At 49.1% G+C, this 12,198-nt stretch overlaps 1 protein-coding gene across 12 annotated transcripts in view; it reads left to right on the forward strand.

The window, feature by feature from the left end:
- Positions 1-254: 254 nt before the first annotated feature.
- Positions 255-12,198, forward strand: part of NRP2 (neuropilin 2) — a 116,212-nt gene continuing 104,268 nt past the window's right edge. For 4 of the 12 annotated variants that reach the window (XM_003820782.6, XM_008974234.5, XM_003820784.6 and 1 more), the window contains exon 1: positions 255-2,075. In XM_003820782.6, the coding sequence (XP_003820830.2) occupies positions 2,003-2,075 (73 nt within the window). In that variant the 5' untranslated portion in view covers positions 255-2,002. Of the gene's footprint in view, positions 4,532-12,198 lie in introns of all 12 variants that reach the window. The other 8 variants (XM_034954912.3, XM_034954913.3, XM_034954910.3 and 5 more) reach the window with 6 other exon arrangements.

Below are 12,198 nucleotides of genomic sequence, written 5' to 3' on the forward strand. Positions count from 1 at the left end.
TATTTTTCTTAATCTACAGAAAATTTTACTTTATTAATTAAAAAAAAATCTTAATCTGTAAATATTTTTCTGAATTTTCTTATTTTTCATATACCTCTTTTGTGGCAGAAAAGGTGTACATGTGCAGGGTGTAATTTAGGCTGTTTCTGTTGCAGTCTTTATGATAATGTAGTAATAGGTGTCTGGTGAAGCAAGACAGTTTGGAATCCACAAAGCCATCCTCAGAAACAAAGATACAAGTGTTTCCCCAACTGTTAGCTTGCAGTTCCCTCTAAACAGTTTTCACGCCTCCATTTAAAAATAGTTGGCATAATGATGTTTTCTTTCTCTAGGCTTTGTGACCACGTTTCCATGGGGGAAAATGTGAATAGATGTAGTTACAGTAGCATTTGGATGAGACGCCTTCAAGCACCTATACTTTTTCGGGGGAACTTGATGGAATCCAATTTAATTACCTGAAGAAATTATTTGCTGAAGAAAATCTTTCCTCTTTTTAGCGTAGTTACAAGTTAAAGGCGCAGGGGTAACGAAATCCTAACCCAGAGAGGAGCAGAGCATGTTTGGGACATAACAAAGGATCTGAGTAGTAAACGCAGCGAGTGTTTGGGGTTTTATTCAGACCGGGCTGACGGTGTGTGTCGCCGCCACGCACCGCTGCCTGTTCGAACGCATGGCTGAGCTGCCGACCGGCTCGCTACCCCAAACACCGTACGCCACCCAACTCCTCTTGTAACGCCATCGCGCGTGGCATTGTGTTGGGTTCTGCGTGTGTGGCATCGGAGTCGTGGAATTTAGGGGGAACAAGGCTTTTCCCCCCGTCCCCCCGGGGTCTCCCTTGGGTGGGGGCGACACGGCCAAGGGCGGCGCGCCCTGGGGGTGCCCGGGGGCGCTTCTTCCCCAGGGCGTTACGCACCGGCGGCCCGGCGCGGAGGTGCGCGGGGGCGATCGGGAGATGCGGGGCGGGCGAGGGGTGGTGGGGTGGGCGCCGCCTTAACTTCGATCCTGCGGCGGCCCGAGAGAAGCCGCCGCCGCCCCGCCCGAGCTGGGTGCCGCGGCACTCTGCTCTGCGCCGCGCGTCTCCGCGGCTGCCTCTTTAATCAGGAACACAGAAGGGGCGGGCCCTGAGCCGGCGCGTAATCGGATAGCTCTGCCGCGGCTCTGACATCCACATGCTGCTCGGCCTGAAAAGGCAGTGGGGAGCCGGAGGGGAGGCAGAGATCGCGAGCGAGGCACCAGCCTGCAGCCGGCCCCCAGCACATCCTCAGCCGCACAGACACTCGGCGAGGTGGAGGTGAGGGCGGGCGCCAGCGAACTCGGAGAGGGGCTCGCTCACTCCCAGGCGATCCCAGCCGCCACCGCCGCCGCACCAGCAGCAGCAACAGCAGCAGCAGCTTCCTTCCTCAGACTCCCCTCGAGAGGCTGGCCAAGCGGGTGTAGCCGTTGGGGGAGGCTCCCGCCGGGGGAACCCGGCGAGGACAAGAGCAGGGCGGCCGCCTTCCACTCGGGCTGTCCGGCGGCGGCTGCCTCCGCCCGCGTGTCCGTCAAGGGTGCCGCGGGATGTGTGTCAGTTTACGCCTCTGAGATCACACAGCTGCCTGGGGGCAGTGTGATGCCCAAGGCAAGTCTTGGTTTTAATTATTATTATTATCATTATTGTTACGCTTGGCTTTCGGGAAATACTCGTGATATTGTAGGATAAAGGAAATGACACTTTGAGGAACTGGAGAGAACATATATGCGTTTTGTTTTTGAGAGGAAAACCGTGTTCTCTTCCCGGCTTGTTCCTTCTTTGCTGATTTCAGGAGCTACTCTCCTCCTGGTGAGGTGGAAATTCCAGCAAGAATAAAGGTGAAGACAAGCCACCAGGACTCAGGAGGGAAACGCTGACCATTAGAAACCTCTGCATAAGACGTTGTAAGGAGGAAAATAAAAGAGAGAAAAACACAAAGATTTAAACAAGAAACCTACGAACCCAGCTCTGGAAAGAGCCACCTTCTCCAAAATGGATATGTTTCCTCTCACCTGGGTTTTCTTAGCCCTCTACTTTTCAAGACACCAAGTGAGAGGCCAACCAGGTAAGCCACTGAAAGTTTTTTCTATTTATTGCAACATGGTTTCCCCTTTAAAAGTGACCGCTAAAGCAGGAAGGCCACGCAGAACGGCACAGAAGAAGGCTCCCTCAGTACTCAATAATTTAAAGAGAGATCCCAGCCGGCCCTTCCTACACCACCACGGCTGCTAAAACCCAACTTTCCTCTCCTGCTAGGAGTGTGTGTGTGTGTGTGTGTTTTGAAACAGAATTTGGCGGTGTTCACATGTCACATATGGACTGAATCAAAGGTTTAAAAATACTACAAAGCCTTTGCATTACAGTTTTTGGGAATTTTTTTTCCCTGTCTTGAAGCAGAACACATCTCCCTTGAGTTTCTCCAACTAGCCAGTGAAATATAAATCATTTGCATTCCCTCCACTTAGTTACATTGAGCGATGTTAACTGAAGGGCTTGGGAAAGACAAGAGTTTAGTTTTGGTTTTCAGATACTGTAGATTCTTTGGAGAATGACTGGTTATGCTTCAGAATCATAAGGCTCAGGCTGGTGGAGCAAGTTGGCTTGTGGCTGAGATAGGAGCTTGGGGTTGGGTGCTGCTGGCAACCAAGACGGTTGGTCTCTTCTCTCTTCATCCATGTGTTGTCTGGGAAAGTAAATCATACGTTCTTTTAGAAATTATTATTAGCTAAAACAAATTGCAGGCCCTCGAAGGTCTCTCACTCTTGTGAAGTGGTTAGAAACTTTTGAGTGGAATTTGTTCTAAACCACTGCCAAAAAGGGTGTGTGGACAGGCCGCTGTGGAGATAAGCATTTCGAGGCCCAGAACAGTCTGGGGACCGCATTTGTGGGGAGCGGCAAGGGGTATGCTCTGGAAAGGGGAATCCATGGGGAATGCAGTGGGGTTTGTGCTTCATTCTGGGACCACTCTCTAGAGTGAGCCTCCCTACCCCTCTGAGAACGGTGTCTGGAATCTAACAACAAAACTCTTAGCAGCTGCTACAGGTGATTGGAGATGGAGAAACCATCTATGGAGGAAATGGGTGAAAGAAAGGCGAAAAAGCCTTCCTGAAGTGCCCTCACCCAAGGCACTTGCAAGGCGATGGCGGCAGTGGTAGAGCTAACTCTGCAGCCTCCTGGGCATCCCCAGAACATCAGCTAGTGGATCCTAGCCTTGCATCTGGTACTGTCACCCTTCCTTCTCCTCACCACCCCGCCTCCCCCCCCCCCCACCCAGCACACACACCACTTTAAGCTTGGGCATTTATTTGAGGGGGGAAGAAAATTCAGGAATGCCTTTGCCACCCAGATCCGCACGTTTGCAGCTCTTTCTTTGCCATAAGTGGTCTTCAGGGCAGCTGCAAATCCTGCCAAAGGGATGGGTGGGGGTCCCACTTGGGGAGATTTTCTGGGCCTCCCCCGTTCCCCCTTGCCTTATTTCTAAATTCCCAACTTGAAGCGGAATTAAATTACCACTCACAGACCTGGATGCTGCGTAAATTATGTATGTTTGTGTGATTCGCTGTGTGTGTGTGCACACGCTCGCGCGCCGTGAGGATGCCCACAGTATATTATGTATTCAGACACGGACTCCAGTAGGCCCCAGCGCGCGAGCGCGCACACACTGGCACTCACACTGGCGCGCACACACATGCAACTTCAGGTTCCGTGTGCTGTGCGGAGCGGGAGGGGTCGTGAAGACTCAGGGGCCATCTCCTACCCCAGATGTTCGCACATCTGTCCCCGAGCGCTACTTGGAGTGTGTGTACGTGTGTGCGCGACACCCGCTTGGACCCACTCCCGCTCTGCCACCTGCCTGCCGCGCTCTCTGCAGAACCCCCTCCCATCCCAATCCCCAGCAGTGCTGCGTCACTTCCAGAGAAGCCCAGAGGCGCGGAGTTCGGGGCAACCTCGGACCCGGGGTGGGATCTCAGGGTGGGATTCGAAGCTGGGACCTGCCAGGGACCTCCAGCTCCCCAAAATGCGATCTCAAGCCGTGAGCTGCTCAGGCTTTCAGGCGGAGCAAAGCACTGGCACCCGGGGAGCCGGCAGCGGGTGGCCAGGGCGAGGCCAAGCTACACCTCTGACTCACCCAGTGTGCGCCGGCCGGGAGGGGGGCCTGGTTCAGCCGCCGCCGCCGGCGACGAGAACCAATTCTGGGAAGGAGCAAGATGGGGCAGAAGGTGCGCGCGGGGGAGCAATTGAGCAAATAACACGGCGGTCGCGGCGCGCGGCACCTTGGGCTGGCGCGTGGCTGGGAGGCCGCATGGGCGACGCGCACCAGGCTGCCCCTCTCCTCACTGCGCCGCCTCGCCAGACCGCAGTGCAGCCGCTAGCCTGCCTCCCTCCCTGCCCCGGGCGCCCCCGCCAGTCCCCTGCGCTCCGCTCTGCGCGGCAGGCTCGCCGCGACCCCTAGAGAGACGGCTTTGAGTGGCGGGAGGCCGAGGCCGGCTGGCTTGGGAATCCAAGCGCTGGCCCAACTAGGTGAGAGGAAACTGGGGTGGGATTTCGGAGAGGAGGGCGGAGAGAGGCGGGAAGGAACCAGCTTGAGCCCCAGGAATGCGCGCAACTTGCACAGCCTCTAGAAGCGCCGCGCGCCCAGCGCCCGCCGGTGCGCAGGAACAGGTGAAGAGCACGCGGCGTGCGGCCATCCACGTGGTGGGGACGTGATAGCCCCTCAGCTCTCCTCCTAGCCCTCCCTCCCCTTCCCCGCCCCCCAGCGCCTTCTCTAACGCCGCATCGATTTGTTTGGGCTACGCAGCAGAAACAGAGCCCAGCGATCCATAAACATTCTATTAAGCAAAAATATTCCCAGCGAAAGCAAAACCGAGGCTGAAGCCTCCGCGAAGTTGGCCGCCTCCAACTACTCCATGCTTGTGCCCTCCTCCTCCTCCCCCTAAGGACACCCCCAGGGAAAAGCCTGAGGCATTTCCTCAACGCTGCCCTATGCCGGAAAGTTAGGTCTCGGCTGCAGCGCTGGTCTCCGGAGAAGCCTCTGCGGGCAGCAGCCGGCGAGTTCCCGCCTCCCCTCCCCAGCCGCCTCGCTCTTTGCTTTTCCACGTGAGAAAAAGAAATGTTCACGGCCGATGCTTCATTTTCACTGATTGATTTCTTTTTAATATCAACACAAGTTAATGGAGGCAAGGCGCGCTCTGATTAAAGGGGCTGCCCCCGCCCTTCGACTCGGGCTGGCTGCGCCGGGGGTCTTTCCCACCGGGTCTTTCCCACCGGGTCGCAGGCGTCCAGCGGCTAGGTGGCGGGCGCCGGTAGCCCTAGTGTTTGGAGGTGGGGGAGGGATTTGGAATAGACTTGTCGCCCCTCTGGGAATCATCTGGGTTGGGGAACCTTCGGGAATCAGCTTTCCAGACCAAGTTTTAGGGGATCTTGCCCATATGCGTTGCGGCTTCTGCGGCTCCGGCTGAATTTCTTCTGAAAGACAGGAGATCCACGCTCAGGTTTATTGGCGTGTGCTCCCTGCTCGGCTCCCCTCCCTCCACTTCCTTTTCTTTCGGTTTCAGACAGAGAGGAGAGCCCCCTGGCGCTAGCCATTCCCTATCAGCGCCCACTACGAACGTCCGCTTTGCTAGAGTTAATCATGATCTGCGGGGGGACTGGGTTTTGCTCAGAAAATCATTCAAGTCCTGACAATGGGTTTCTTCAAATGGTGGCAACTCCCAGGCCTAATGTCCCCACCTCCGGGACACATCGCTTGGGGCCAAAAGACCCCAGACCCCATAACCATCTACCCCTCCCCTCCTCGTCTGGAGAGCTTTGATCTATGCTTGGGTTTTAACGCCATTGCCATGGACACGCGCAGATTCTCGGTCAATTCACCCTTCCGTCTGGACTGGATGATCAGATAAGAGGTGTAAATTGGCTGTGGGAGACAGGTCTGGGTTCAGACAAATCCTGAAAGAGAAGCAATGACGGTCTAGGCGCCGGATAAGGGTTTGAAGTGTTTCTTTTAGCCTGTCTCCCCAAAATGTGAGATGGCCATTGGCGAGCATAATAATTTGCAAGTAAACTGTAAACTCCTAGATTTTACGCAGACGGCCTGCTCTGGGCTCTAGGGATTGGTCTCATACCCACATTAAATGGGTGCCCAGTAAACATTTCCCCCGTGATCAGCTCCTGGAGGTAGGGAAGCTGTGGCCAGTTGCCAGCAGAGCACACAGTGCAAGACAGTGGCAAGAGGAGCACTCCCCAAAGGGCCCCGGGCAGGCCCCTACTCGTCCAAGCGGTGCCTGGTGGAATTGTGAATGCGCCAGTGCACATCAGGTTTGGAGTTTTATGTCATCCCATAGAGCCCTCAGACATTAAGCTACGGAGCACTCAACTGGCAAAATGAAAGATTGGAAGGCTGCAGTGACTGGAACCCAGGCTACCCAGACAGGACTCCTGCTGTCTACCAAATGGCTCTGATCCCCTGCTGTTGAATGTATCAAGTCCACGTTCTGCAGCAGAAAGGCCAGTTCCTATCTTCTAGGCATAGAAAAAGCTAGGAATCCAAATGCCAATTCATATGCAGTGAGGCACGAATACAAATAACAGTGAGGGAGGGGTCTGGGGTCAGTGAGGAGAGACACCAGGGACCAGATGATTCTGGGGCCCCTGGTGTTTTTCATTTCACTCAAGTCTTCCCTAAAGCAATCAGGAAAATGAACTGACTCAGGGTGACCTGAGTGTAAGACAATTCTGAATTGACAGAATTCAAGAGCCAGGTAAAGAGGTTTCCAAATATATTCTCCAAAGGTCCAGTTTGGAAAGACTTTAGGAACTTGAGCTGAGATCTTCCTTTCTTAAAAGATAGAGCAAAAGAAGAATATCTTTTTAATTTCTTGAACTGACAAGAAAGGACTTGAAAAGTGTCATCTGGGCAATGGCTTGTAGTGTTATTAACATATTTGAGGTATTTTATTATGTGACCATCACTTGCAAATGGATAATCTTTGAGATACCTTCCTTGAGTGGCAGATAAGTATATTGATCACCAGAAGTTAGTCTTTGTACTGTTCCTTCCAGGTAAGGACTTGGCTATTTGCTGATTTTTGTTTTTTAATTAACCCATTTCTGGAAGATGCTGCAGAAGTTTGTCCTGGAGAGCTACAGTATTTTTCAAAGCTTTATCTGCCTTGATGAGAAATGGTCAGAGGCTTAATGGTTTCATTGCCTAACAGGATTCAGTGGAGTAGGATTCCAGGACACAGTGGCCTTGTATCATGGCTGGCCCTCCAGGAGAAAGCATCTTCTAAAGGTTTAGGAAGCTGTCAAGTTTAGATAAGGCTGAGCTCCGATCCTCTGGGACCTTGGTTGTATTAATAAGGAGAAATTAATTTTTAACCACTGGGAACATTGCCAAATTATGTGACCTTTGGCAGACCAGCTGTGCTATAAAAATAAATCCCCCATTTCTGAAAATGCTACTCCTATCCAGTAGAACAATAACAATGTGGCATTTAGGATAGAGAAGAGTAGGATTGAGAAGAAAGGAGAGAAATAGGAGTTGGCAAAAAACAAAAAACAAAACAAAACAAAAAAAACCCTTCAATGTTGTGATACATGGTTTCAGACCTGAACGTCCTATCCATCACCCCCCTTCCCCGGCCCCATGCCTAGGGTTTCCAGAACACAGGAAAGAGGGCCAGGATGACAAGGAGCTGAGTGCCTGTGTGTACAGGGAGTGGAGAAGGTGTTAAGTGCTTCCAGCCCACTCACACCCCAGCCTCAAACACATCTCTCATTGTTCACACAGACAGAGTACTGGCACAGGCAGAGAAAAGGGGGTTTTCAAACAGGCAAAATATTTGTCTTTCCCTAAATGCTACCAAGTAGGTTTGCCACTGAGAAGTTTTGTGGGGATCATCCCTGGCCTTCCCAGCTTCTGAAACATGGGAACTAGACCGCCTGGGTTTAGAATCTAGCTCAGCCACTTGCTGGCTCTGTGATCCCAGTATCCTGTGTGATCAGATACTTAGTCTCTGTGCCTCGGTTTCCCTGTCTGTAAATGTGTTTGGTAACAATACCTACTTCATAGGGTTGTTGGGCTATGTCAGATTATGTAGAATACTGTTTGGCACATATGAAGCCCATTCTGAAGTCACTGAATCTTTAAAACTGTTTCAGTGGGGTCAGTGGAATCTCGTGATCATAGAAAGCACATTATAACCATTGTGGTAAGTTGATTTTTATGAGATTTAAAAAATAATTGTTATTCTCAGTTCTTCCACCACCAAACCTCTGTGTTTTGTAAGCACCATATTATCTCTCGCCATGCTCTTCTTCAGAGAATATTCTCTGCTGAGTTCTTATCTTAGATTTATGTCTCCCTTGCATTTTTTCCCTCCTTCTTCCTCTGTTTTCAGTATTCTTACCTCCTATTTTCTTTTTAATCTCTCATTTCCTTTCCTTTTCCTCCCCTTCCATCCTTCAACACTGAGAGTGTGCTCAGCAGGGAACACTGTGTTTAAGGCGCTCTCCCGAATGTGTAATAACTTCTGCTCTGGCACTAAGGCCCTTCAGCAGCTGAACTCAAAAAAGTCATCATAAAGACAAAATAGCTTTTACCCAGCAAGACTCTTAATAATCCCATTTCCCTCTGGGTCTTCATAAAGGAGTCATTATCTAATCCAGAAAAAAAGGAGGGGCTGGGAATAAAAAAAGAGAAGCTCTCGGTAGCACAGAGTGCACGAGGCTGCCGGCCAGCTGAGTGCACGTGGCCGTGGTACCCTGCTCCCGCCTCCACAAATCCTGTGATAACCAGTAACCAGTTCTGGAGAGTCTTTCAGCAGAGAAGATAATGGGAATTGCAAATTACTAGACCGAATGCTAATAATAATTGTTTGGATACAGGAGAAAAAATAAAACAGATGTTCCCCAAAGGCATTCTAGGGGCTACAGAAAGGAAAATGAGGAGGGGGTTGAGTAAAGAGAGGTTTGCTGAAACCAAGCACAAGAAAATCCAATACCAACAAATGGCTTAGTGATGAAGTAATAGTCAGCATCTTCCTGGTGGTACAGATAACCAGTATTTAAAGTTGCCTTTGGAAGTGTGGGGGTTGAAGGGGACAAAACCCCTGAGATAAATTAATTTTACTAGTATTAAAATTAAAATGGCCGAGTGTGGTGGCTCATGCCTGTAATCCCAGCACTTTGGGAGGAGGAGGTGGGCAGATCACCTGAGGTCAGGAGTTCGAGACCAGCCTGGCCAACATAGCAAGACCCCATCCCTGCTAAAAATACACACACACACACACACACACACACACACACACACAATAGCTGGGTATGGTGGTGGGCGCCTATAATCCCAGCTACTTGGGAGGCTAAGGCAGGAAAATCACTTGAACTTGGGAGGTGGAGGTTGCAGTGAGCCGAGATTGTGCCACTGCACTCTAGCCTGGGTGACAGAGTGAGACTCCGTCTCAAAAAATAAAATAAAATAAAATAAAATAAAATAAAATGTGAATGTGCTTTGAACTTTATCATTATTATCTGCTTTAGGGTGTTCTAGGAGACATAGTTCACACTACTTGTGACTAGGTATTATTATCCCAGACAAGTTATTCAAACTCTCAATTCACCACTAAGAAACATTTGCACTTAATAACAGCTGGGGGTGGGGAGGGAAGGGCAGTAGCTGTGGCCGCAGAATAATTTCTGATAGAACTCTCAGAGTCTGTCCTATCTAGTGATACTTTTGATGTTCCTTTGGTCACTTCTTAATTGGTTAATTCACCAAATCTCGATGAGTCTGACTTTTGGGAAAGGTTCTGGTTTGATCTTGTAAGACTTGCCAAAGATGGATCAGCAAGGAGTCATGACCTCAAGTTGCTGGTGGCTCAGTAGACTGGATGAGGCCCTCCAGAACTCTCACACATCTCAGAAGATGCTAAAGAGCTTCAGCCTCTCAGATGCACAGAGGAGAAAGACCACTCCCAGTATGGGAGAGGAGAAAGGGCAGAGGCAGCCTGGAGTGAGAGAGTAGGTGGGATTTAGAGCAGGGAAGGGCATACCAGGGGAAGGGGAAGGTGTGAGTAGAGAAATGGATGCTGGGTTGGTTTGGGGAACACTCAGAAGCTGCAGTTTAGAATGTATGGTGGGAAATAATTGCAAACAAGATTAGAAATAATAGCTTGGGCTCAATTCAAGGCCCAAATTGCTAGGCAAAGAGGTTTGGGTTTCACTTGCTAACCAATGGGGAGCCATTGATGTTTCAACATAAGCTTCAGTTAATCAAAATAAATGAAGACAATATTATATTACTTTTTTTTCTCCTTTGGTTTTTGGAGAGACCTCAAAATTATTCTTCTGTTTCCTTCCCCAAATGTCTCCTAAAATGGTCAGGAATTGTAATCCCAGATCTCTCATCAATGGCATCAAAATTGCATTTGCAATGAGGGCTGGAAAAGAGAGGACATAAATATAAACTAATGACATTATATCGGCTGCCCTATTGGAATTGCATTTGTTTATGATATAAGATGACAAATAATAAGGTTAACACAGGTGGCATGATTCGAGGTCAGGAGAGGTAATCGCATCAAACTTACATTTTACCGATTAAATGAGGCTTCATTTTTAGAATCTAGATTGAGGGGAGAGATGTTCAAAAGGCCCCATTTCCAGACCCAATTTCCAGTTCTCTCCTAAGTGAATTCATTGGAGGTGTTTTAAGAGAGGGAATTTGCTTCATTCTTTATTCATTTCCAAACTCATATGCTGGCTTCCTCTCCTGCTCTCTGCTTCCCTCTCTCCTTCCCTCCTAGATGGCCCTTTTATTCAGATTTTGAACTTTATCATTGCAAAAGTTCAGAAGGATTTCCATTTGCTGTGCCTTCAGGAGTGCATCATTCACTGCCACCAGTCTCCATAAATTGAGTAGATTGCATCCCTTCCCAGTTGCCTTAGGAAGTGGTCAAACAGCCACATTCCTGGGCTGATGGATTGGCTCATTTCTTCCCAGCTTAAGCCAAGATACAGATTTTATGAGACTGTCTTGTGACAGGCTGAAGTTGCTTTGAATAAAACAAAATCCAGCCTCAGCTCACAGAAATAATTCTTAAAACGCAGCTTATCCCAGGTTGGTGAGCAAAATTTGGTTAAAACCCTGAGCCAACGACTTAGATGATCTGGGTGAGGGATTTGAAGAAACTCCTTTTGGTTTTTCTTTTCATGCATCACTGTTGTTGACATGCTCACACACAGAACTGTGTATCCATAATATTTATAAATATGCAGCCACAGACTCAGTTACAAAAAGAAACTCGTGTTAGTAGACCTGATGTGATTAAAGGAGACATTTGAACTCTCCGTAATGCAAGATAGACATGTTTTCTGAAGAATCCTGGAGTTTGGTTTCAGGCTTACCAAGCAGATAGAACAGGGGTAGCACCTTGAGTAAATGTCTTATTGTCTAGGAGGGTAGAGAATCTTTTGAATTTTTGGCTCAATCTATGGGTTATAAGATCTATTCCCCACCTCACTACATGGGCTTTGGATTTTAGCACTGGAACTGACCTTTAGAATCACCCCTCTCATTCTATAGATGAGAAAACAAAGGCTCAGAGTTGTCTACTAGCTTACCCAAGGTCACACAGCTTGCTAGTGGTGAGACTAGACTTGATTACTAGGCTTTTAAATCCTGCTCCAATGCTATTTCTAATAAACTTCCTGGTGGAGTAAGTGGCAAGGTGACAACCTCCTTTCTTTTTAAGTAGAAGAAAGAGTTTCTTCTTTGCCTTGCTACCAATAATTAAATGAAAACAATGCTGTGGAAATAGGGACAAAGTGGGATTATGCTGTAGATAAGAAATAAATTATAAAGTAGATAAAGTATATTATTTTCAGAGGAAATGAGACCGATTGCTTTTCTCCACTAAGTGCCCTCAGGTATACATAGGAAATAGATGTCTCCTAGTCATCTGCTCTTTCTCTTTTCCATAGCGTTTTAAAGTAACAGGGAATGGCGATGCCCCATTTAGGGGGTTTCAAACCATGTTCCAGGAAGCCCCAGTGGACTTGCAGAGAAGCCCTTCTGAGCTGAGGGCAGGAACTAGGAGGCCTGGACACTACAATGCTTCTGGCTACCTCCCTCCCAGCATCCAAGAAGGACTCCCTTTTATGTTCTTTGTACATGGGAGGTCTAGGTAGAG

The sequence above is a fragment of the Pan paniscus genome, chromosome 13, assembly GCF_029289425.2.
Source record: "Pan paniscus chromosome 13, NHGRI_mPanPan1-v2.0_pri, whole genome shotgun sequence".
NCBI classification, from domain to species: domain Eukaryota; kingdom Metazoa; phylum Chordata; class Mammalia; order Primates; family Hominidae; genus Pan; species Pan paniscus.